Raw genomic sequence first — 27,459 nt, forward strand, 5'->3', positions numbered from 1 at the left:
AAAAAAAAATAAAAATAAAAGGAATTCACATAGAGCACCAGAAGAAGTCAGACTATCCCTATTTGCAGACAACATGATCTTATATACCTAAAGGACCCCAAAGACTCCATCCCCAACCTCCAAGAGCTGATCAACCACTTTGGCAAAGTAGCAGCATACAAAATTAACCCACAAAGAACAGTAGTCTTTCTGTATGCCAACCATGTACAAGTAGAAAGGGAAATCATGAAAACAAGTTCATTTGCAATAGCCTCAAAAAAATACCTAGGAATAAGCCTAATCAAACACATAAAAGATTTGTGAAAGCTACAAAAATCTGAAGAAAGAAATCACAGAGGACACCAGAAAATGGTGTTCATGTTCATGGATAAGTAGAAAATGTCCATACTGCCAAAAATTGTATAAAACTTCAGCATAATACCCATCAAAACACTAATATGTTCCTTTTACTGATACAGACGAAACAATCCAAAAATTCATGTGGAACAACAAAAGACCTATAATAGCCCAAGCAGTTCTAGGCAAAACAAAACAAACCAACAACAAAAATACAATGCAGGTGATATCAAAATACCAGACCTTAAACTCTACTACAAAGCTGTAATAACAAAAACAGCTTGTTATTGACACAAAAATAGAGATAGAGATCAATGGAACAGATTAGAAGACCCAGAAATAAAACCATACACTTAGTTATCTAATATTTGATAAAGAAGACAAAGACATACAGTGGGGGGGAAAATAGTCTCTTCAATAATTGGTGTTGGGAAAACTAGGCATCCATATGCAGAAAACTAAAAATGAATCCCTGTTTGGCACCACGCACTAATATCAATTCAAAGTGCATCAAAGACCTCAATATCAGACCTGAAACTTTGAAACTACTGTAAGAGAGAGTACGAGAAACATTAGAGCTTACAGATAAAGGTAGAAACTTCTTGAAAAGAGTCCAGGGACACAACAGATAGGAGACTTGACAAGTGGGAAAACATCAAAATAAAAAGTTTCTGCACAGCTAAGGACACAGTTACTAAACCAGAAAGACAGCCAACAGACTGGGAGAAGATCTTTACCAGCAATATACCTGTCAAAGGCCTATATTCAATGTATGCAAGGAGCTCAAGAAACCCCTCCCAAACCTAACAAACTAATCACTAAATGGGCAAGGAAGCTAAGGAGAGATATCTCAGAAGAGGAGGTAAAAATGGCAAAGAAATACATGAGAAAATGCTCATCATTCTAGGCCATAAAGGAAATGCAAATCAAAACAAGCCTGAGATTCCATCTCATCCCAGGTAGATTGGCCAACATTGTGAATTTGAACAACAACAAATGTTGGTAGGGATATGGGAAAAAGGAACTCTACTGCACTGTTGGTGGGAATGTAAACTAGTACCACCACTCTGGCCAGCAGTCCAGAGATTCATCTGAAAACTAAACATAGATCTTCCCTACAACTCAGCCATACTACTCCTGAGCATCTACCCTGAACATCATGAGCCAGAATATGATAAAGACGCCTGCACATCCATGTTCATTGCTGTACTATTCACAATAGCCAAGATATGGAAACAGCACAAATACTTCCCAATAGATGAATGGATCAGAAAAATGTGGTACCTATACACAATTGTAATTTTACATAGCCATTAGAAAGAATAAAATAATGTCATCTGCAGGAAAATGGATGGACCTAGAACAAATTATGTTAAGTAAGGTAAGCCATGCTCAGAGACACAAATGCCACATGTTCTCTTTGATGTATGGAAATACTTAAAATACACTGGGATATGATAAATTATATAGGATTCTAGACATTCACACAGTGAGATCAACAAAGGATATGGTTAGGAGAGAAAAAAAGGCTCAAAGCCTAAGTGCCTGTTCATATTTGCATAAAATAATATGCATATCAAAAGGAACTCCAAGACATGGAACAAGGGACCTCTTTTCTCTTTGTATTTTTAAATTTTTTAAGGTTTTTGTTTTTGGGGGGGATTCTATCTTCTTTCCCTTATGTATGGTGTATTCAAGTGTACATCTTCAGAAGGGCTGGGGGAGGGTATAGAACGCGAGTGGAGCAGAGGAACTCACTGGACACTGATGAAAGCAAACGATACAGCTCATGGGTGGAGACAGGAGGGAAGGACTGGGAGAGCTTGAGGGAACAGAAGACACTTTATAAAAAGAAATGTACTCATATCCTGACTTATGTAACTGTAACCACCCCTCTGTGTATCACCTTTACAATTTAAAAAAAAGGCACCCTAGAACTCAGCAATCAAGTAAGTCATAAAATCATACTCCAAATAATTTGGTACCAAATATCTAAAGAAAAGAACTCCTGGGTAGAAATCTCAATAACTGTTTAGAGTGAATGAGACATGGTCACTCTACAACGAACAGCCCAAAACATGAAGTCGAGAATGGCTTGTACCCCAGCCTCCACTCCCCTCCAAAACTCTCCATGTTGCCACTGTCCTTACCCTTTCCAGGCTGATAATGACAAGCTGTCTGACAAGTGGTTTTACCTGCAAGCAGGTAGCTGAGAGCTCAGCATAAGTCCTCACCTGGTACGTTGTGGATGGTGATGGCCAGGATGAGCAGAGCAATTCTCCTCCAGCTGCCGCTGCCAGGCTGGGCCGCGCTGCCTGGAGGTGATGCCAGGGGAGCGGGGCCCTCTGGGAGGCCGGTCACCACCTTCTTCCTCTGGTATGCCTCGCCATTCTCGTTCTTATCTGAACAAAGAAACACCAGGAAAGAGGCCTTGAGAATGTGCAGGTTGGAGGCCAAGGCAAGCAGCAGCCACACAGCAAAGCTTTCTGTGTGTATGTGCCACAAGTGGGACTTGGGTTTTGTGTATTTTCTTAGCTTTAGAAAAAGCCAAGGCTGGAGCTCTACCACTTGGTCTACACCTCCACTTCTGGCTTTTTGCTAGGTAATTGAAGAGAAAGTCTCTCTCATTTGTCTGCCTGGGCTAGCTTTAACTGTGATCCTCAGATCTCAGCCTTCTGAGTAAGTAGGATTACAGATATGCACTAACAGTGCAGAGAGAGAGGAAAGCTGTCAAGATAGGAAAGGCTCTATTTCCCAACTACCCAGACCAGGGAACCTCCTGACTATCTGTTCATACACAACAGCAGTAAATGCTCAAACGTCCACATTACACAGAAACTGTGTAAGACAATCAATGCTGAGAAGTGACTGGAAACAGGTTCTGGGAGCCAGACTGCCAGGTTTACTTCTTGACTCGATCATTCTAAACAAGTTGTTTCACCGCTCTGTGCAGTAGTTCCCTGACTCATAAACCCAGAGCAACACCATGACCTGTTTCACAGGGGGTTATGAGGATTCAGTAAGAGAATGTAGCTGGATGTATTGATGGCTAATGGCAGGGATGTATTCCTTCTCTCCCAGAGCCCCATGGAACTCCATAACATGTGTGAGCCTATTCGGGTCATCCAGAGGCTCAGAGACCAATTCAGAGGCCAGTGGCCAGTCAGATTCCCTCTTGTATTACCTGGTGACTCAGGTGTGGGGCTGAACCTGATAAATCATGTGATTAGGGGTAGCTATGCCAGATTGGAGTAAGGGAAGCCATATAGCCAGAAAGAAACAAAGACAGACAGACAGCTTGCAATCCATATTCTAAAAGGTGTTCATATACCCTCCCCCCCCCACACACACCCAGTTCACTGGGTGTCATGAGCTCATTCTCCTTTCTGCTGGAGGAATATCAATACCAAATTTCAAACTCTACTATAAAGCCATAGTAATCAAAACAGCTTGGTACTGGCACAAGAACAGATCTCAGGACCAATGGAATAGAATTGAAAACTCAAAAATGAACATACAGACCTATAGCCATCTAATCTTCGATAAGGGAGCTAAAAAAAAATAGAAAGAAAGACAGCCTCTTCAGTAAATGATGCTGGCAAAATTGGTTAATAACTTGTAGAAAACTAAAGCTAGATCCTTATATATCACCCTGCACCAGAATCAACTCCAAATGGATCAAAGACCTCCGAGTCAAAGCAGACACACTGAAAACATTATAGGATGGAATAGGAGAAACCCTAGGTCTCCTTGGCACAGGCCAAAATTTTCTTAATAGAGACCCGGAAACACAACAAACAAAAGAAAGGTTGGACAAATGGGATTGCATGAAGTTGCAGAGCTTCTGCATGGCAAAGGACATAGCTAGCAAGATCAATAGAAAGCCTACACATTGGGAGAAGATCTTCACTAGCCATACAACGGACAAGGGTCTCATATCTAAAATATACTTGGAACTCAAAAAATTAAATCCCCCAACAACAAATCCTCAAAGAAACAACTGCCCAATAAATAAGTGGGCAAAAGACTTAAAGAGAAACTTCTCTGAAGAAGAAAGAAGGATGGCCAATAGACACATGAAGAAATGTTCAACATCCCTAGCCATAAAAGAAATGCAAATCAAAACAACATTGAGATATCACCTCACCCCAGATAGAACAGCAAAAATCAAGAACTCTAATAACAACAGATGCTGGAGGGGATGTGGACAGAAGGGAACCTTACTGCATTGTTGGTGGGAATGTAAACTTGTTCAACCACTTTGGAAAGCAGTATGGAAGTTCCTCAAAAGACTTCACATAGAACTCCCCTACGACCCAGCAATCCCACTTTTGGGCATTTACCCAAATGCTTACAAACAAGACCACACTAAAGCTACCAGCACAACTATGTTTATTGCAGCATTATTTACCATAGCTAAGATATGGAACCAACCCAGATGCCCCTCAGTAGATGAATGGATCAAGAAAATGTGATATATATACACAATGGAATTCTGTGCCTTCATCAGAAAGAATGACATTGTCCCATTTGTTAGGAAATGGAAAGGCTTGGAAAAAATTATATTAAGTGAAGTAAGCCTAGCCCAAAGAAGTATTGGTCCCATGGTTTCCCTTATTTGTAATATCTAGTATATGAATGAGTCAAGCAGAAAAGGTCAGATAATGTAATGTTAGGAAAATGAACCCTTAGATATGTATCTTAATATTTTTTTTCTTTCATGCATTTGTTTCTAACGCATTTATAAGATTATTTCTTTGTTGCTTTGTATGTCCCTCCCCCACAGTATAACCCCTGCTTTCACTATATTTGATGTCGGTATAATTTGTGGAGGGGAAGGGGAAAAACAAGTCATTTAAATAAGGATACAGGTGGACCCTTTACAACTTTGGTGTGTGTGGGGGATTGGGTGGGGGGAACTGGGGAGGCTGGGAAGGGATGTGGAGGGTAAACAAAGGAGGAGGCTGCAATGCTTGATAAGAAATGTACTCATTACCTTGCCCATGTAATTGTAACCCCTCGGTACAGTATGTTCACAATAAAAAATTTAAAAATAAATAAATAAATAAAATTCCCAATTGGAGTGTGTTGTTTCTTAGGGCCAGATGGTCTAAATGTGATCAGGATCCCACTGTCATGTTTATTCTAATGGAGACAAATGACATGCAACGGGGATCCAGACTGGGGTACACAGTGTGGGATGGAGGTGGGGAGGGCTTTTAAAAAGATTGTTTTTATTTTCGCTAAGTAGTTGTATGAAAAATTTACCATTCAACCCATCAGTTTATCAGTGCAGTGCATCTTGATCTATGTCACCCCTTTCATCATTCTCCCCACCCTCCCCCCAGCAGAGGTGGGCTTCCTTCATTCACACTGAGATCTCACCAAGAAGGGCAGAGCCTTACAGCATTCCCCCTGCCCTCTTCAGTGTCCTGGACCACCCACCTGCCACCCCATGACGCCATGTGCAAGCTAGTCCAGAACTTGATCCTTCCTGACTCAAGAGGCCCAGCCCAGGCATCTGGCCTCACCCTCAGGCAACTGCACTAAAGGAATTGCCCACTGTGTAACCCGAGCCCCAAATATGAATCTGGGAGAAGGGGGTGGATCTTGACTACTTTGTATTCTAAACATGACAAGAAGGAAATTCCTCCTTTGAAAGTCACTTTGTGTTTGTTCATGCAAATATAGCTTGAAGAGTGAGAAAGTACTACAGGGCAAGCAGACTTTGTCCTCCCTAAATCCTGCCAACAGCTGCTTCTCTGTGTTCCTGACTGGAGGGCATGGTTCTGAGGTAGAGCCTGGACCCAGCATGTCCAGGGCTCTGGGTTCCATCTCCAGCAGAGAAAAGAAAGGAAAGAGGAAAGGAAGGAGGGAGAGAAGGAGAAGGTAAGAGAGGGGAAGAGGGGAAAGAAAAGTGAGAAAGGGAGAGATGAGGGGGAGAGCCGTACATTTTAAGCTGACAATATCTGGTGACAATTTCTGGCTCCAGAGGTGGGTCAGAACCTGGTCAGAACCTGCTCTGAATGGCCTGAGGTCTAGAGACCTGAGTGGAGCAGCGGAGTGCTGCTGTGGCGTGGGCAGGGGGCGGGGCGGGGGGGGGGGGGGGGGGGGGGTGGGGAGCGGGGCGCTCAGCTCTCCCCTGGACCATGATAAATGCTACTGGTTCCCTCAGAGCACGCACACCAGGCCTGAGGCTTTTCCTGTGTGGATTGTATCATTTAAGAGACCACAGACAGGAAGGCATAAATAAATTCCTTCACATCTAAGGGGAAGGAAACACACACTCTCTAACAAGCACTTATTTTCCCCAAGGCCAGCAATGAGTGTCTGACCCTGAAGTCCTACAGGTGATTATCAGAAACCCCAGGGCCAGGAGGTAGGTAAGCAGAGCCAGGCCCCTTGGGATGCAACAGACACATGAGGAGGCCTGAAGAGTTAATAACTGAAGCTGAGATGTGCATCGGATCCCAACATGTGAAAACTCAGAGCTCTCCCCTAGCAGTAAACTGGAGGGTGCAAACACCTGTCTTGCACTAGTTAGAGTTAAATAAGTCACCATTTGGTAACAGCCACTAATGAGTCCACAATAGAGAGAGATTAGTCCCAATAAATCATTATAGATAGCTCCATGTAGAGGCATCCGGAGCAACTGATCTTCCAGTCTCTTCTGCTAAGCCTGATTAACAAGGGAAACAGGGATGCACTGGCAAAAGGGTGGCCCAAGAGCAAGAGCCACTGCGTCAGGCATGCTGTGGAGGAGGCCTGTGCCAGGGGAGTGAGTGACAAGGATCTCAAGGGATTTCCTGAAACGGGAAAGGCCTTGACATTTTCACAGTAGGGCTTGGCACAGAGGAACAGCAAGCACATCTGAGGATGACCTGGTCAAGGTCGAAACCAGAAGTGGACACAGCCATCAGCGAGACTGGCTGATTCAAGGTGACCGTGAGAACTTAGCCCTAATTCTTTTCAATCTTTACAAAAGGCCTACGAAGGGTTGACTCCATCTCCTTTTATAAATGAGGAAATGAAAGAACAGAGAGGTAGAGTAACTTTCCCCAGAGCCATGCTGCTGCCAGTCCATTGGTGGTCAGGGTCAGTGGAGGGGCTCTAAGAGGCCACTCTGTCGGCCAGGGTCTTGTGGTTGACTGGAACTGGGGTTAAGTGGAATAGAGTGGTGTTTGGGTGTTCATTGGACCCATTGCTTAGCTAAAAGCCTACGTGGGAGTGGCCAAAACAGTGAGAAGGTTACACAGAGAGAGCTGGGAGCTCTGACAACATAGCACAAAGGAGGGAGAGGTGGAGTGGGAGTCTCATGTTTTCCACTCCCACTGTGGATCGATCTGAAGTAAGAAGTGTAGAAGTAATCTCAAATTGAGATAGCTCTAAATAGAAAACAATTATCAACACAGGGTTATAGTTCTTTTAAGGAAGCAAAAAAAGAATATTTTTTTGCCCATTGTTAAAATATGTGTGTATGTGTCCCCTTTAGAATCAAGCATCTAGGAATCCACACAAAGGAGGGCCTTTGCCCACCCCACTCTATCCTTCCTGGAGAGGCCCTGCATGGCTATACATGTAAGTGACCACCACTACAGAACCAGGATGTTCCCAGCCCCCTCTTTCCACAGAACCACCCAGAGGCCTTATCCTGGTTTCCTTCTTCCTCCCTCAAATCCTAAGTGGAATTGCTGTCCCAGCACTGCAGAAGACACCTGGCTTGGCCTGGCTGGCATGAGCCTCGGCCCTGCTGTGGGTGATGCATCTGGGCAGCCCTGAGGTCTGCTCTTCCTGGGCTTTAAACTGTCCTCAAACCATTTCTGAAAGCACAGCGAAGCCACTATCCCGACTCTAGGGAAAAAGAAACTGCATAGACAGTTAGGAGTCCTTATGGATTCAAGAGATCACCTTGGGAAGTAAACACCAAGCTAACCTTCACTTTCACGGCCCACTGGCCTGGTTGCATGAGGACACCCAACGGAATATCTGCAGTGCCAAGACGTGATGACGGGGTAAGTCCAACGGGCCCCTCTCAGACCTCAAATGAATTCCTCAATGCTAATTAACAGATCACCAGCCACAAGAGAGCTTGAATAATACCCTCAAGATATCACTGCAGATGATGTGACTGGATTAGCACCAGCAGGCAAATTCTCATCTGCTAACAGCAGCCAACTTCAAGTCCCTGGAGAAAAGATTCTTTCTAGGCCTGTTATAAAACCTAAGATGAAAAGCAGCCAACAACGTAGAGTGTCTATATAACAAACATACACATACAACATCAAAAGGAGAATACACATACAACATCAAAAGGAGAGAAGGTGGATCCATTTACTTATATTTTTGCAGATTGTGCTAAGAATTGGTTTTGAGCCAAATGTAGTAGCTCTTATCTGTAATCCCAGCTATTCAGGAGGCCAAGATGGGGAGGATGTAAGTTTAAGACAAATTTGGACAAAAAGTTTGCAACCCATTTCAACCAATAAAAAGCTGGAGGCAACCAGCACAACTATGTTTATTGCAGCATTATTTACCATAGCTAAGATATGGAACCAACCCAGATGCCCCTCAGTAGATGAATGGGTCAAGAAAATGTGGTATATATACACAATGGAATTCTATGCCTCCATCAGAAAGAATGACATTGCCCCATTTCTTAGGAAATGGAAAAACTTGGAAAAAATTATATTAAGTGAAGTAATCCAGGCCCAAAGAAACATAGGTCCCATGGTTTCCCTTTTTTGTAATATCTAGTATGAGTCAAGCGGAAAAGGTCAGATAATGTGATGTCAGGAAAATGAACCGTTAGATGTGTATTTTAATGTTTTTTTCTTTCATGCATGTGTTTCTAACACATTTATAAGATTATCTCTTTGTTGCTTTGTATGTCCCTCCCCCACAGTATAACCCCTGCTTTCACTATATTTGATGTCAGTATAACTTGTGGAGGAGATGGGGAAAAACCAGTTGTTTAAGGATACAGGTGGACCTGTTGCAACAATGAGAAGTACAAGTTGTCATGCCCAAAACGAGCTTTACAACGTCGGTGCGGGGGGGGGGGGGGGGGAAGGAGGGGGAAGGAGAAGGATTGGGATGGGGGGGGAGGGGGGAGGCTGGGAAGGGATGTGAAGGGTAAACAAAGGAGGAGGCTGCAATGCCTGGTAAGAAATGTACGCATTATCCTGCCCATGTAATTGTAACTCCTCTGTACAGTATGTTCACAAATAAAATTAAATTTAAAAAAAAAGCTGGAGGCGATAGTTTGCACCTATCATTCCAGCTATGTGGGAAGCATAAATAGGAGGCTCAAAGTCCTGGATGTCCTCGGTAAAAAGTTATTAAAAAATAACCACAGCAAAAGGGTTGGAGGAATGGCTCAAGTGGTAGACTGCCTGCTTAGCAAGTGCAAAGCCCTGAGTTCCAACCCCAATACCACCAAAAAAAGTTTTCGAATTTGATTCTGGTTCTCTAGTCCTATATGGGATTAGAATGACTTCCCTCATATAATTAATGTTGAATTTGAATGTGGGATAATTATACTTGTTTAGCATCAACCTTCACCTATAGAAACCAAGGCCTATAGATACTGGGTCTCACCAGTCACATGTGAATCCAAGGTGGAGCCAGGGCAATTCTGTTCATCCCAGTAGAAGACCTCAACCTAGGGAACTAATATGCCTGGGCTTTCTATAGCCCATCCAGAGTTCTCATACCATTTCCCTTTGGTTGGGCTGTAAACATTTATGTAATTTTAAAGAAGACCTTCAAATAAAGCCAGCGGTCCTACCACATATAACATGATTGCTTTCCTTTGTCCCTAGCCCTTGCCAGAGTCATGTACACTGATATTCTGCAATTATAAGGTGGGTGCTGTGTGGTGGTGAGGGGCCCAATCTTGGAGCAACAGCTCCATCAGTCAGTCATTAACCAGAAGGCTGCATCGGAGCAAATGCTGGCTGTGCCTCAGTTTCCTTGATGTGAAATGGGCTTCATTAGCCATCTACTTAGTAAGGCTACACTGAGAACTAGAGAAATACAGAAACCCTTGGCACAGCACCAGGATCACAGGAAGCATAATTCATGTTGTAGTTTTATATTCTACAGTTTTGCTTTAAACTATGAACATATTGGGCTGGGAATGTGGCTTAGTGGTAGAATGCTTGCCTAGCGTGCACCACATAAACAGAACATGCTGGAAGTAGTGCTGTGGCTCAAGGGGTAGAGTGCTAGGCCTTGAGCAAAAAGAAGCTCAAGGACAGTGCCTAAGCCCTAGGTTCAAGCCCAGGACTGGCAAAAAAAAAAAAAAAACTACAAAAATATTTTTTTATTTTTGCATCTCATTGAGTCTCATTTTTAATCATGTTGGGCCTTTTGTTGTTGTTGAGTTCTGCTGTCTATTATTTACAAAACCATGTCTGTTTTAACTCAATTATAGTCTTTTTTTTTTCTTTCCCAGGTGCTGAAAGGCGCAGTGCCCAACTCTTGCCACTTGGGGGCATACTATTTCTGCTCTCTCCCACCAAGAATGGCACCCACCCTGAGAAAGGGCTCCTCTATGACAGTTGGCTGTCCTGGACCTGTGTGCATCATGGCTCCCAAGAAAGGGAGCTCAGCACCTGGGGAAGGGCTCTTTCTATGCTAAGAACAAGCATCACACAAAGATCCTGAAGTCTTTCAGGCCCTTGGTCATCACTCAATGCTGGCTATAAATTGGTTTCCTAAAATGGAATACCAGTGGAGCTGTATTCTGTGTGCATCTCAGAAATGCAAAGCTAAGTCTACGAATTTAAAGATCAACAAGAGAAACTTCCCTTATTTTCTCCCTTTCACTCTTCCCACTTTGCACTGCCTCTTCAAATGAATTTTGGCCCATAGAGTAAGCTCCAGTCTCAATTTTTTTTCCAGGAAAGCCTGAACTTTGATCCTCCGGTTTCGTGGTGTGTGTGTGTGTGTGTGTGTGTGTGCACGCACACGCGCGTGTGTGTGTTTATTTTTTCTTGTTTGTTTCTTGGGGGTTTTTTTGTGTGAAAAACACAAAAGAAGTTAATTCTTAGCCACACAGCATCCTGACCAACAACCTTGTTCCTGGTCAAAAGACCATTAATGAGCATTAAAACAACCCTGGGAGACTTAGAAGAAAGTACAAGCCACCCAGAATCACACTACCTCAAAAGCAATACTCGTTAGAGGTTGGAGTGTTTCCTTCTACACTTTCTCCTGTGGTTTGGCACTGCTGACAGATCATATTATACAAGAGTAGATTGTGTTTTTGTTCCTGCTAAAAACAATATGAACATTTCTCCATCTGATTAAGTATCTTTTTAGGAATTTAAGACATACAAATGTTTTACCTACATTCCCATAACATCAGATATTCAGGCTGCTTCTTAATTGTTTTCTTATTAATATCACTGCCAACACTTTAAACTTGGACAATCAATCAGAAATCTGAATCAAGTTCTCAGAAGTTGAACTGTAGAGCAGAGAGACTCAGTACATTTATCTAACTACCTTCCAGAAAGACTGTGGCATTGACCTTCCCCCTGGAGCAGCATTTTGAAATTCTCAATGACAATTTTTCCAGCCAGCCCTGGGTATTCTCATATAGAAATAAATCCATTTATTGGTATTTCTTGTACTAAAGTGAAGTTGAACGTTTCTCAGAATTTCAGGCATATATCATTTGACAAAACTGCCTTTGGCCCAAATGAAGTAATGACCATATGATTAGTTAATTCCTTACAGACGGGCAATTTTCCTGTGATCCACTTGGGTTTGGCTGTGACTAATGAGTCCTGGCTAGAGCAGCAGGTATTATTATGCATCAGACAGATGTGGCCAAGTGGGAGTTTCAGCCTCGATTCTTTTATTTTTTTTAAATTATTATTCCTTTCGGAGATTTCTCAAGACCATATAGTGTCTATTTTCAAGTATTATCTCTTTTTTTATGATGCTCTACGGTATGGTCCCAAAAGATCATTTTCTCTTTCAATATTGAAACGTCACTCCCTTCAAAAGCAGAGGAGGTGGTAAGGTATCATCTCAGTTCTAAGCAACCTGGTAGTTTGGTAAACAGTGCCCGAGACAGAAAAGAATCTTCGGTTCTCTTCTAGAGATGACAAATGGAGCAAATAAAAAGGTGCCCAGTTTTATATGAATTTCAGTTTTAAAATGTTATTATATAAGTGTATACTCAATATTGCACAAGCTAAACTTATACTAATAAATACTCACTTTTTTGAGGGAGAACTACACAAACTGTATTTTATCTCACACCCTGGCTGTGCCCAGTCTAAAGCCCGAGTATTACGGACAGGGGGGAGAAGCAGGCACACTGATTGCACTCTAGTCAGAGCTACACTCTTGGGGGGGTGGGCATGAACAAGCACTGGGGGTGATGCTCTTGAGTCACGCCTTCACTTCCTGCTTTTTGCTGATTAACTAGAAATAAGAGTCCCATGGATTTGTCTGCCTGGGATGGTTTTGAAATGTGATCTTCAGATTTCTCAGCCTCCTAAGTAGCCAGGATTACAGGAATGAGCCACTAGTGCCCAGCAAAGAGTCACACTCTTGCATCTGCCTGAATACTATTAAGAATGCACAGCAGGGAACATGCAGTGTCCTGATTGGGGGGGGGGGGGGAAGAGGGGGAACTTCATGGGAGACCAAGGAAACTTCAAGGGAAGGTAACTAATGTATTTATTGTGCTTAGTAACTGACCTTTAGGCGGAGAGACATCTGGAGCTGGAGAAATACGATCATAAACTTATTTACAACCTTCCTAACTCTAATGGATATTTCCATTTATCACTCTAACAACCACAAACCACATGATTATTAAAGGGTCAGAAGCGGCCTGGGTAAGGAAGCTGATTTGATTTCCTTGTCTTCTCAGTCAGTACATGCTTTTCCAGGCATCCAAAGTCATCCAAGCCTTACCTTAGATGCTTATGAATAAGCAATTGCTTAGCGACAACACAGATACAAATAGATCTGCATAATTGAGGAAAATTAAATGTACATCAGATGGCTTCACTATTAGCTAAAGTTTTTGCTCATCCATTAAGCCAACCACCCACTAAAATGTTCCTCATTTCAACTAGCAAGGTAAAGCAATTTCTACTCTCAGTCAGTAGAGCCAAAATGTCCGATAATATTAACAATCCACCTACCAGGCTGGCTCCAAAGAACAAACAACCACATCTTATGAGCATGAACTCTTATGAACTACAACTGCCATCTAAAAAATAAGTATGGGTGGGATCCTAGGCTGCCTCTCACTTCTTCCTAGCCCACCCTGAATGTACATTCCACACTGTGGAATACTCTCAGGAGAAAGGGCATTCTGGAGATCAACTGTGCTTGTAAGAGCTTTGCAAAGGGCTCTCAATCTCCCTGAGAAGATGGGAGCCCTTCGCTTAACTCTCCTGAAGGCAAATTCTGCCTTCCACCACAGACTCACAAGATGGGGCTGAGGGGGGGGGGGGATGGGGAGCATATTGGGAATAAACAGGTAGGGTCTGGAGGCCTAACAGCTAAACAGGGGGGGGCAGCAGGACAAATGGCTCACGGCTCAGGAACAGGAAGACGAGAGAAGTGGAATGGTTCCCAGACATGCCAAAGGATTCGGAAGAAGGAAAAGAGGGCAGAACAACCACCAGAGGGGAGACTTACTGATGTCTGAAAGTATCTGTGACTTCAATACAGCTATCTAGATTAACTTCATCCCAGATCTTTTCCCTTTGCAAAGACACTATTAAGTCAATGAAACCTATGACAGAATTCTGGGACCGGGTCTATCTCCGAGTTGTGGAAGGGAAATCCCAGAAGGGGCAACCTGGACAGAAGTGAGCTGCTTCCAGTTGCAAAGAAACCTAATTAGGTGAGCTCCACGGCATGTTCTAGCAAGACCAATCCCATGGCCAGTGGCACCAGCCTCTGATCCAGTACCTAAATGGTCAGTGGTTCCCTGTGAGCTGCAGATACTCCCCCCGCAGTGTTCTGCTCTAGCTCATACAACTCCACAAGTCCTTCAAGGACAGCCCCAACGGCTTACAGAGCCAGAATGTACCCTGGAAGCAAATGTTGGTCTAGAAGACCTGATGTCTATCTGTTCTCCAAAATAAAATGCATTATTGTTCCTTCACAATCATTAAAATAATTGTTTAAGTGGTAGATTCTCATTGTGCTGCCCAGGCTAGCCCAAACTCCTGGGCTCACTTGATTCTTTTGTCTCAATCTCCTGAGCAGATTGGACTATAGGAACCTGCCACTATTCCCAGATGAAGTATTTTCTGATCTAGAAAAAACCCTGGGCTTTAGAGAACATTTAGGAAATTCTAACAAGCATAAAGAAAAACTAAAAGCTATTCTCTTCCCAGTAGTGACCAAATTTTAGTATTTATTCTGGGTACATGTATAGGTGAAATACACACATATATGCATGCACATGTATATAACATGAACACATATATGAATATGCATGCACATATATAAACACACATATATAAAAACACACAACCATTTTTCAATCTAGACTTTGGAACAAGATTTTATACCATGGCAAAATATAAACATAAATTCAGATTATTAAATATTCTCCTATATCAGTGGTTAAGAATCAAATTTCCCTTAACTACAAAAGGTCAAGAGGAGAAAAACACAAATTTCCAGTAGCAAAACAGAGAACCAAAAATGTACATTAAATTTTTCACTGTTAGGAAAAAAAAAGAAAAAATAATGTGTGTTCATTGTCCCAAGTAATTCAAAGTCAGGCATAACCAGCCACCTTCCAGCCCTCTACTGAGCTGTGCTACTTAGAACAATAAAAGCTAACTAGACTGGAATTATAAACTGCCACTTAAAAATTGGCCCAATGTTGTTTGAACTTAAAAGGGCCAATACATCTTTCTCTGAGACATCTGTGGCATAAATGTAACCTTGATGAGCAATTTCCCAACTAGAATGGCATTATTAGAAAGAATGGGTGTGAATGTGAAGGGTCTCTTGTTACAGCTTGATTTTTTAATAATACTTCACAATCTTCAAGTATACCATTCATCAGCTGTCTATCTGGAGGCACACGGCCTCTGGCATCAATAAGTACCTGGGGAAAAAGGCTAGAGTCCTGATTTTTTGGATACCACACAGGTGTCCAAAGAACCCTGCCCAGTGCCTGACACAGAGCTGGTATTTTAATATCTATGGCACATATCAAGAAAGCCAAAGATTGAACTTCTGTAGAAACCACACACACACACACACACACACACACACACACACACAAATGCATACAAACACAGAACATTTTGTTCCTCCTTTTTTGGGACTTTATGGGTTCTTTTAAGGCTAAGTTCATTCCACAATATCTTGTCTTACTGCCAGACCAACGTTTATTTATCCCATGGCTCACTGCATGTACATACAGGTCAAAGGTCATAAATGGTTTCTGGTGAAAATCCAGACTGTAAAATATCCATCTCTGTGGGTCATTCCATCTCTTGCAATTATTCCACTGTGTGTCCTAACACAAACATACACACAGAGAAAAGGTAGATGAGTTGGCGGCTCTGTGTACCAATATGATTATATTTATAAAAATAGGTGGCAGGCCAGATTTGACCTATAAATTGTACTTTACTGACCTCTGACACAGACTCTTAAAGGCAGGACTTTTAAGATCACTTAAGACTGCAGGCATAGCTCAAGCTGTAGATACCTGCTTAGTAAGCATGAAACCCTGAGTTCAAACTCCAGCACTAGCCAAGAAAAGATTGTTTTGAGAGTCATATTCCTCCAAAGTCCCTTTTGCTTCCCAAAGAACTCAACTGCCTAGGTCTACCCAAGAATGGCACTGCATAAAGATCAGAGAACACAGCAGTTTCCTGGTGGGAATGACATGGTGTATTCTTTCCCAGTGTGCAATAGGTAGGTATACCTGCCTCCTTCAGGTAGAGAAGCAACTCAGGGTCAGCAGGACCTGAAAGGCTGAAAAGGTGAAGTCTGGTGGCTGTTTATAAATTGGGTGGGCTCCAACTAATTGGCATAGACTTCCCAGTAATGAGCAATTAGCATTTCATTAAAGTGTAAATAGTTTATGCATTATGTAAATGATGTTAAATGTTTGTGTCTAAGGGTTTGTTTTCTCAATTAGCTAAATATTCCCTTGCAATATTTTCATGTTATTGATGCAATCAAGAAATATCTCAGTATACCAGCATAGCCACTCACATTGCTACTTATGAACAAAAACAAAACATAAGTATGCTGCGTACTAGTGGCCTACTCCTAATCCTACCTATTCAGGAGACTGTGATTTGAGGATCAAGGCTGGAAGCCAGCCTATGAGACTCTTATCTCCAATTAACCACCAAATAGCTGGAAGTGGAGCTATGGCTCAAGAGGTAGAGCACCAGTCTTGAAAGAGAAAAGCTAATGGACTGTGCTAAGGCCAAGTTCAAACCCCAATACTCACATATAGAAAAACAAGGCACAAAAGAGTAGCTCTGAAGACTGAAAACCTGGGTCACTGCCTTTACTCACTTGAGTTTAAAAGTTTTCTTTACTTTTTAATTGGCAAACAATAATTGAAACCATTTATGAGGAACAGGGTACCATCATCCATCTCCCTGCTTCCCCATGTTCATATCCTAGGCCCACCACTCTCGTCATTTGAGAATTGCATGCCTCTATTTCCTTTTTTGCTAAGTGGGGACAATAATATCACCCAAATTTGTGGAGAGTAGGAAGAACAAGTGTGAGACCTCTCTGACGAGCAAGTAGGCCACAGAAACATAATGAATTTACTGCATTTATAAATGCAGAAGAGGCAAAAAATTACTGGCACATCTGGTACCTCTAGTCTATTCCTAACTTAAATCTGTCTGCAGTGGAGACAGGGGAAAAAAAAAATCACATCCTGATTAGAACTGGTGTACAACTTTCAAGAACCACCAAATCACAAATCTTCATGTTGGCAGAGTAGTTGCCTGTAATTTGAACATGCTTTAAGATTCCACAATCATGCTGACATTTTCAACTTTCAGACAGATTACCTGCTGCTAAGGATAATAGCGACTTTCCATCAATGAAGGGGAGAGGGGTGCCCTTTAAAATGCTTTCATTTCCTTTGGAATATAAAGTAACTTCCCCTTTTTCTTTTTCTTCCTTTTTCAAATAGCAGATTTACTCTTTTAATGTGGTTGACTTAGGGTAACAGGTAGACAGGTTTCCACTTTCTAAACACAAAAAAAATGTTTGAGTTGCAAGTAAAATCAGAAAGCAGATAATACAGAAAATGGGTAGAATTCCTGGATATGGGCTATTTCACATAAGCATATTGCAATGGTTGCTTACTATATACCACAGACTATGGTAGGTAGGGAGACAGACAGACAGACAGACAGAGACACACATACACACAGATGATAGATTCATAGATACACAGATGCATACAGACAGACATAGAATGACAATTTATGTACACACAAACTCATATATGAATACATATATAACACATACATATCAATTTTTGAAACATTTATATAAATTTCAACTTGAAATGAAAATAATAGTGGGTTCATGAAATAGCTAACTGCTGGGATGATCGGACACCGCTCTGTGGTCCCTGGACTGATTCATGAGTACAAGTAGTAAGGGAAATGGCCTGAGAAAAACTAATTTCTGGAAAGGAAAAAAAAATTTATGAAGCCCCAGAAAAGGAAATGCAACTTGCTCTATCATTTTTCCCAGAGTTGGGGGGCTGCTGCATTTTCAAAGGATGGCTGTCTCTCCATCCAATCCAATGGGTGCAATGCCAAGCCAAGATGGTAACCTGAAGAGGGCGATACTGAGTTGCCGAGGACTGGGTGGGAGGGAGGCAGGATTCTGGAGCCCTCTGGCTCTCTGATTCTAGCATTGGGCTAAGAGAGCTGAGAGCTGAAGGTAAAAGTTATCTGTACTGACCTGAGATTTCCTCGGAGCCAAGACAGTGAAGAAAGAAAAAAAAAAATGGTATTGAGAAAACAGGAAATAAAAGAAATTAGAAATCAAATGGAGTGGGACTTAGTGAAATTAGTGCAGGGACAAAGGAGGCTGCCCTGATATCCCAGGGTGGACTCTGCCCGGTGAAGTCATTAGACTTAATGGGATGAGGCGGAAGCACACGTTCTCAAACTGTTCCTACTTAGACAGGGACCACAAGGTACACAAGAACAGCTTCGTTCCTAATGGAACGCAAATGCTCTCCGCAAGGCTTTCAGAGAGAGGGGCGATGCAGCAGGTGAGAGCTCTGTCTTCCAGCATCAGCCAAAGGCAGAATGTCTTGCTGAAAGGATCACTTTGGATGGGTGGACTCCAAGTGGTGGTCAGGTGGGCACTGTCCACGAACTTGTGTAGAGAAAGCCCACAGGGCAGGAGGGCAGAGAGCAGCAGTCCCCAGCCCATCGTAGCTCTGAGCACCTATGACAGGCAGGAGGCAGAGCCGTGGGTGTATTTTGAGAGCTGTTGACAAGCTGGAGCTGGAGCTTAGGCCGGGTTGAGGGTCTTTCTAAGTGGTTCTCAAGCTTAAGTATGCAATAAAATAAAACAAAAAAAATCCCAAACAAACTACTGAGGGCGCTGAAGCGAAAGGCAGATTCTCGGAATTCATGGTACACCCAGGCAGAGCTTTTGAGTCTTGGAGTGCAACAGCCTATCACTCAGAGGAAAGATGATCAAAGAGAAGACAATGGAGCCCATTGGAGGGAAGGGGAGGGGAGGGGAAAGGAAAGGCTGAGCATAGTAGTATGTACCATCATCCCAATTATAATGGGAAGTGTATACAGGTCAAGGTCTTCCTAGGCAAAGAACAGGAGTCTATCTCAAAATTAACCTGGGCATAAAGGTGGGGAGGGGTGGCTCAAGTAGTAGAGTATCTGTCTAGCAAGCACAAAGCCCTGAATTGAAACCCGTTACACCCAAAAGAAAATTAGACTCGCCAGCTGACCTCCCAAGCACCGAGGCCTCTTGCCAACTGTTTACCATTAATCTTCATTGGAGGGGGATCTCAATATCTCATCTGACTCACTTTACCACAAATGGAACACATCATTTCCTGCCCAATCATGTCTCTCCTCTTGTATTCCCCAAGTGTGACAGATTCCATGTTATTCCCATTTACCAAACCAGGCACACGGATGACGAGGAGATCAGTCAGTAAAGAAGCATGTGATGGAACCCACTCTGAGAGGTGTCCTCTTGCCCCAGTCACACAGTTGGGAGTCCAGCATCCAATCAGGCAGGGCTGGCTGCTACATGTTCCCAGAGTCATTAGCGTGAATGCCCACCTGCCACTCCAATGTCTGTCCCGTGGCTGCTCCTCATCTGTGGGAGGCCAGGTCCCAGCTCTGCGGGGTACATGGACTCCCCTGCCAGAGGCAGGGAACAGGGATGAGCTTTGGGGCACAGTGTGGTGTGCCTGCTGCCATGGTAACCAGGATCAAGGAGGGATGGGGAAGGAAGTGCTTTGCTTAATTGAAATCCAGGCAACGTTGGAACACAAACCCCAAGGAAGTTAATGCCTAATTAGATTTTTCTCCTGCCTCCTCTTCCCCTCTTTCCCTTCATGTAACTCAGTGGCTTTGAAACTTCTCTCCTTTCCTCCCTGAAGAAACACTTTCAGACATACGTTATTTAAAAAACCAGAGACAAAGCACCATCCCCAAAGCACACTCTGGCATCAAGCAACCTCATACCCACCACACTCACAGCTCTCTTGAGGAGTAGCCTGTCCATCTCAAAGGAAATTCTTTTTATTTTTCTTTTTTTGTCGGTCGTGGGGCCTGGGAACTGTCCCTCAGCTCTTCGGCTCAAGGCTAGCGCTCTATCACTGGAGCCACAGTGCCACTTCCAGCTTTTTCTGCTTATGTGGTGCTGAGGAATCAAACCCAAGGCCTCATGAATGCGAGCCAAGCACTCTGCCACTGAGCCACCTTCCCAGCCCAGGGAATTCTTTTTATTATTATTTCATTATATAGTTAGTTATTGCCAGTATCGAGGTTTAAACTTAGGAACTGGGTTCTGCCCTTTATAGTTTTTTTTCATCCAAAGCTAGTGCTCTACCATTTGAGCTACACCTCCCTTACAGCTTTTTGATTTTGTTTTTGTTGGTGTTGTTTTGGGAATAAAAATCTCATGAACTTTCCTGTCCAGGCTAGCTTTGAACTTCAATCTCAGCCTCCTGAACAGCTAGGATTACAGGCATGACCCATGGAGAAAGGCTAATTCTTTTTCATTTTTTCCCCTTTATCATTGCTGAGATCAAACCCAAGGCTTTGCACATGCCTGGCACATGCTCTACTACATTCTGCTCATCAGAGTTCATTGGAACTCACTGGCATCAGCGCTGTACTACCTCGCTTCTTCTCTGAGACCTTCCATACGACATTTTCTTGATTGTATATAACTGAGAACTGCCTGGACAGCTTTAAAACAGAGATTCCTGGCCCCATCACAAGAGACTTCGTTTCTATACATCAGAGACAGGACCAAAGTACTCCAGGGAATTCTGACTTAAAACATCAAGCCTCAGGCTTGAGCCACCAGCAACTAGTTCATGAGTTTTTTTTAATGTTTTTAGTGGTGCTAGAATTTTTTTTAACTCAAGGTCTATGCTTAAAAGGCATCTATCATCACTTGAACTACAGCCTGAGACCCTTTCGTTTTTGTCACTGATGATGATGATGATGATGATGATGATGTTGGCAGTACTGAAACTTGAACTCAGGGCATCACACTTGCTGAGTCCATTCCTCCAGCCCTTTTGAGCACAGGTTATTGGGGTGTGCACCTACTATCCCTATGCCCTCTTATTTTTCACATTTCCTTTTGTAACTGGGATGACCAGTGAATGCCAAATAGTTGAGGAAGGATCTTGAGAACTGTTTTTTTTTTTTTTTTTTTGGCCTGGGCTGGCCTCAATCTGTGATCCTTCTGATCTCAGCCTCCCAAGCAGCTATGATTCTAGGAGTGAACCACGAGCACTTGGTTTGCCTTTGTTGTGGGGTTTTGAATAGAGTATCCCTTCTTGCCAGGGCTGGACTGTGATCCAACTATTTACATTTACCTATGGCTGCCATCACACCAGCTTTTTATTGGTGAGATGGGGGTCTTACCAACTTTTGCCCTGATGGCTTTGCACTGTGATTCTCTGGATTTCTGCTCGTAAGTATAGACACGAGCCACCTTTAAGAACAATTCAGAACACAACAGCCTGGTCTTTATCACAATTCAAAACACAACAGACACATATATAGAAAATATAGCTTGGCAACCTTCTTATGAAGCTATTTGTCTACCCAGTTGCAAAATGGGACAGGAAAACAAATACAAACAATCCACTCATGAACGCACAACTTAAAATCTTAGTCTTTACCCCAGAGTCCTCTCCTTAAGGCCCTACAAGAAGGCCCAACCTGCACTTACAGTCTTAGTGATTGTGAACATTTGTTTGCACTTTTATTTTTATTACCAACAGTATGGCAATGTCAAGTTAAAGTCTTCAAAAAGAGTAAAATCAGAAAGCAGATAATACAGAAAATGGGTGAGGCTCCAGGAATTGATGTTGACAAATAGCCTGTTGTCTGGAGGAGCAGCAGACACACAAGACCCCACTAACCACAGAAGATGAGGCCCAGAGACAGTTGTTCTGTAAATTTAAAATTCTACCACAGATGCATCTGTTTCAATCAAGATTAAGGACAAAAATAAACCCAAAGCTCCTTCCACAAATACTTAGAAATGATGAATGAAATAAACAAACAAAAACCATTTTAAATTCAGGTGAGAGTTTATAATGAAGGAAGGAAATCAATAAAGGAAACTATCAGGCAAAACCCTAAAGTACCAAAACAGGCTTAGAGGTTGCATTTGCCTGAATGAGGAACACAGGCGTGTGAGTGAGAATGGCTATTAACCATCCTTGGGGATCCAAGATGAGGCCCAGGGCCAGAAGAAGCAGGAAGTAACTTTCTACAAATATAAGACTCAAGAAATGTCACTCTGCAATCAGGTGAGATAGGGGTATACCCAGCAGCAGAGATAAAGGGAGGATCATACATTTCTGCCTGGACTCTCAAGACTAAACACATTTTGCTTGAAAGTTCAAACCCTTGGAGCTGCACTTTGCATCCTCTGAGGGCTCAGCTTTCATTTGCCATGTAGGTTATGAAAATTTCAGCTGAGCATCATTCTAAATATTTACCTGCAGGCTAACTCTGAAAGGGTCTTAGAGAAACAAATGCAAGATCCAGGACTATGGAGACTCTTGTGGGACAAAACACACACAGGGGAGAAGGGCTGCTGGGGAAAAAGCTACAAAGTCTGGGCAAAGCAGTACTGCATAAAGGAGAAGGAGCAGATGTTTGGAGTAGCAAGCAGAGAAAAACATGACGACCTTTATGCTACAGACCTGTCATTTAAAATATAATGTACAACATGCCTAACCTGATTAAAGACCTGAAAAAAGAAATGTAACTTATAAGAGCCACAGGCAACAAAAGGAAAATGTATTTTAAAAGAACCACTGCCAGGCACAGTGGTTCATGCCTAGAAACCCAGTCACCAGAGGTAGGGTTTAGAAGGATGGCAGCTCAAAAAAAAAAAAAAAAAAAGATTCAAAGCCAGTGCAGGCAAGAAGTCTGTGAGATCCTTTTTTTTTTTTTTGGGGGGGGGGGTCCGGTCATGGGGCCTGAACTCTGGGCCTGGGCACTATCCCTCAGCTTTTCAGCTCAAGGCTAGCACTCTACCACTTGAGCCATAGCTCCACTTCTGGCTTTTTTCTTTTTGCTTATGTGGTGCTGGGGAATCGAACCCAGGGCCTCAAGCATGCAAGGCAAGCGCTCTACCACTGAGCCACCTTCCCAGCCCCTCTGTGAGATTCTTTTATCTAAATAACCACCAAAATGCTAAAAGTGGAGGTGTGGCTCAAGTAGCAGAGTGCCAGCCTTCAGTGAAAAGGGTAAAGGACAGCACCCAGGCCCTGAGTTCATGCCTGAGTACTGAGACAAAATAAAATGAGTAGAAAGAAGGAGACCTGGCAAGGAATTAATAAAGTGAACTATGCACGATTATTTTAAATCTTTTTTGTGTTAACACCATACATATTCCATTAATTCATCTTGATTGAATTTGCTGGCAAAGCTGCAGGGTTGAACTTCAAAGTTTAATTACACCCAAGCAAAGTGAAGCATTCCCATGTCCCCCAGAGCTTCCATGGAAGAAAAATGAGGCTTTCATAACAGCCAGGGTGACAGGCACCTTTCTCAACACAGCTGTCACCCTCCAGAGGGCTTGCTAGAGGGCCAACAGGATCCCAACCCTCCTGTGGATGTCCAGAAAATGCCAATAAGCTTGCAGAATGACAGTTTTACAGGAAAACTATTCAAATCCAAATACTCCAAAATCCATCCACCCTTCACTTCCTTATTACCCGCCCCTTCCATGGCCATGTGTGTTCATGTGTGGGCCTGGCATCCCATATCACACCGCTAGGAATCAGCAGCTGGTGTAAGCCTACCTACAGTGGTGATTTACACTGGAGTCAGTGTTGCTTTGCTTTTCTCACTCCTTTTGCTTTTTTTGTTTGTTTGCCACTACTGGGGTTTGAACTCAGGGCCTGCGAGCTGTCCTTTAGCTTTTTTCACTTAAGGCTGGTATTCTACCACTTGAGTCACATCCCCACTTCCAGGTTTTTGCTGGTTAATTTTGAGATAAGGATCTCACAGACTTTCTTTCCCAAGCTGGCTTCCAACCATAATCCTCAGATCTCTCAGGCCTCCAGAGAGGTAGGATCACAGGTGTGAGCCACCAGCTCCCGGCTTTACTTTTTCTTTGGAGCATTTCAATGCACACTGCCTTGGCACCTCCTTCCTCAGAGCATCCGGATTAAATCTGAACCTTCTCCTTCCTCATATCTGGAGACACTGTGGTCCTTGGTGATGCCCAAAGCCTCCAGACACTGGGCAGGATGGTTCAGTGGATTATAAATGGCTGGATAAGAATTATCAAAGAGTAACAGAATTCTGTATGCTTTGATGTTGCAATTTTGTTTTTGCTTGTTTGTTCTGTTCACTGGTTGGTTGCTTTTTGTGTTTTAGAGGGTTTTTTTCGTACTGAGGATAGAACTTAGGGCTCTGCACATACTAACCAGGCACTCTACCACTTGAGCCTATTCCTGCTGTTAGTTATTTCCAAGGTAGAGTCTCGATGTATGTTTGGGCTGCGACCCTCCTTCTGGGTCACCAGGATGGCAGGCGTATACCACCAGGCCCCATCACTGGATTGGTTGTGATGAAAGCTCCTTAGTTTTTATGCTGGGTTGGACTCAAACTGTGATTTCCCCGCTCCCAATCTCCACCTTCAAAGTAGCTAGGATTACAGGTTAAGCCACCATGCCTGGACTGGCAGAAGTGGCCAGTGGCCAAATGATTTTTTTTTTTTTTTGGTCGGTCATGGGGCTTGAACTGTGGGCCTGGGCGCTGTCCCTGCACTCTTCAGCTCAATGCAAGCGCTCTACCTCGAGCCACAGCGCCACCTCCAGTTTTCTAGTGGTTTATTGGAGATCAGAGTCTCATGGACTTTTCTGCCAGGGCCTGGTTTGAACCGAGATTCTCAGATCTCAGCCTCCTGAATAGCTAGGATTACAGGCATAAGCCTCCAGTGCCTGGCCTGGCCAAATGATTTTTAAGAAGGACTTCCTTGGTCCCAAAGTCAAAGTACAAAAAGAGACAAGGAACCATGTTATTGAGTCTCAAATGTTTGTCTCTGCTTGTTTGAACATAGTGGTATCCAGAACATGGCCAAAGAAACTGAGAGTCTACAGCACCTTTTCCATTTCCCTGTATCCACAGCCAGAAGATAACTGCCAGGCCTTTGTCAGGCACATAGTAAATGGGGATGATCCTTGGTTGTGAAGGGGGCTAAGGGAAAAAAGAAATATCCCACCTAGATTAGATAAAACCTAATTGACTCTCTTCTTACCACAAGACTCCAAAGAATCATTATTCATCCATCATTAGGCAGCACCCTATTTTCTTTGGACCAGTGTAAGCCACAAGTTATACTTAGAAATTCTGGAGTATGTGAGGGGTGTACTTCTGAAAGGAAATGCTAGGAAAGGCCTCGTGATCAATTTCCAATTTAACTGCCTGTCTCATGCCTTCGCTTAGAGAACAACCATCACACCAGGGTCTTTGAACAGTAATTCACAAGGCAAAATGACTGGTGGCTTTGTAATATGGCCTCATTTTCCCAACTCCTTTGAAGGGTGGGCAATTAGTCCCTCAGACACAGTGACTTTTACTCTGGTAGGTGTCACATTAAAATAGGCAAAAGAGGGGAAAGAGGACCCAACATTGCCTTTGCAATCAGCCTGTGATTTTCCATTGAAACTCACCAATTATTCATGAAAGGTAATCAAGGTAAGAGAAAAAATATAAAGCTGGGTTAAGGCAGAGAAAAACTGTAGGGCATTTTCATGGTACAGGGATTTTTCCTGCTGCCTAGCGCCTGTGCTCCCACTGAGAACTGGTTTAGACAAAACCCAGGGTCACATGAGGGGGTCTGGGTACGGAATGGAACAAGCATGCCTGATTCTGGCTTTGTGACGGGCCCAACTTTCACATCTGAGTGAGTGGCTGGACAGGTCTTTGTCTTCACTTTCAAAATGGCACCATGGATGTCTCCGTTCACAAACCGGGGCAGTGCCTGGGTTGTTCACTCCATCACAACTGCATGTCACCTTCTGTTGCTACTGTAGGAAGATATCCCAGAACTTCACTTCTCTTAGGGAATTCAGGGGAAGGGGGAGAAAATTGGACCAGTGAGATATTTTCTTTCTTTATCTAAGAAAATAAAGCAGGCTCCCAGCCACAGGGATCCTCTTGCTATCTGTACATGCTCCAGCTTCTGGGCCTTTGTCCCTGCTTTTCCCTTGCGGACTGGTATTCTCTTCCTTCAGACACTCCCATCTGTACAGCTGGCTCCTATTCTTCATTCAGGCCTTTTTCATGTGCCATGTTCTCAGTGAACAACTCAGTATCCCATTAAACATGTCCACACTAGCCTTAACAGGAGAGAGCCTGCCTAGCAAACATGACATTCTGAGTTCGAGCCCCAGTATAAATAAAAATATGGTATTAAAAAAAATAAAACAAGATGTCAATACTCCACATCCCTTTCCTGCTATATTTAGGGAAACTGTGAGAAGTGCTCTCTTCATTAGCAAGCAATTAATTCCACAATGGGCACCCACCAGGTGCCTTCCAACTCAATTTACCTTGAGATAGCTTCACCTGTGGGAGATCCAGCCAGAGGTACCTGGGACCCCGGTTTAGACTAAGAGGCAATCTGAGCAGTGACTTGGATTTAGTAATCTTTCTCAAGGTTCAAGGTTCCATGTGTACCTGCTTACAGACACATTACAGAGAACAAGATGTCATTACAAGTGGTTTATAGCCAGGCACAATGGCTCACCCCTGGCATCCCAGCTACTCTAAGAATCAGATATAAGGAGGATGAGAATTCAAAGCCAGTTTGGGCAAAAATTGCTTGAGACCCCTTCTCAACCGATAAAAGCCAAGTGTAGGGGTTTGTGCTTGTCAACCCAAGTACATGTGGATAAATAAGATCTTGGTTCAGGCCAGACTGGCCATAAACAGAAGGTCTTATGTGAAAAATAACTAAAGCAAAATGGGCTGAGGTATGTGGCTCACGTGCCAGAGTGCCTGCCTAGTAAGAACAAAGCCCTGAGTTCAGACCTTGGTACCACCACAAAAGGAAAAGGCAGTGTGGTGATTCATTGCCTTTCTCCATCTCTCTTTCTTCCTGTTTTACAAAGGTTCTGAGCGCTTGTTATAAATGCTTCTTGGTACCCAGTACCTATGTCACATTTTAGTACATGTTATAAAATGCAGAAATCTTTAAAAGTAGTAATAATGGAAATAAGCTTTCCTCAGGCAATTATCAGAGAGAGAGAATAAAACTCCAAAATCAATAACCTGGACAGGAGATGATAAGCTAAGGCACTGAGTTATCTCCAGCTTCTACATATCCCCTGCAACCTGGTGGAGAATGTCTGCCACCCCT

The 27,459-nt window shown here is 43.1% G+C and overlaps 1 protein-coding gene across 4 annotated transcripts in view; it reads right to left on the reverse strand.

The window, feature by feature from the left end:
• Slc39a11 (solute carrier family 39, member 11) overlaps positions 1-27,459 on the reverse strand; it is a 333,089-nt gene that overhangs the window by 110,608 nt on the left and 195,022 nt on the right. For all 4 annotated transcript variants that reach the window (XM_013037855.1, XM_013037857.1, XM_013037854.1 and 1 more), the window contains exon 6: positions 2,571-2,738. In XM_013037855.1, the coding sequence (XP_012893309.1) occupies positions 2,571-2,738 (168 nt within the window). The remainder of the gene's footprint in view (positions 1-2,570; positions 2,739-27,459) is intronic.

Source organism: Dipodomys ordii, unplaced genomic scaffold (genome assembly GCF_000151885.1).
Source record: "Dipodomys ordii isolate 6190 unplaced genomic scaffold, Dord_2.0 Scaffold7, whole genome shotgun sequence".
NCBI lineage: Eukaryota > Metazoa > Chordata > Mammalia > Rodentia > Heteromyidae > Dipodomys > Dipodomys ordii.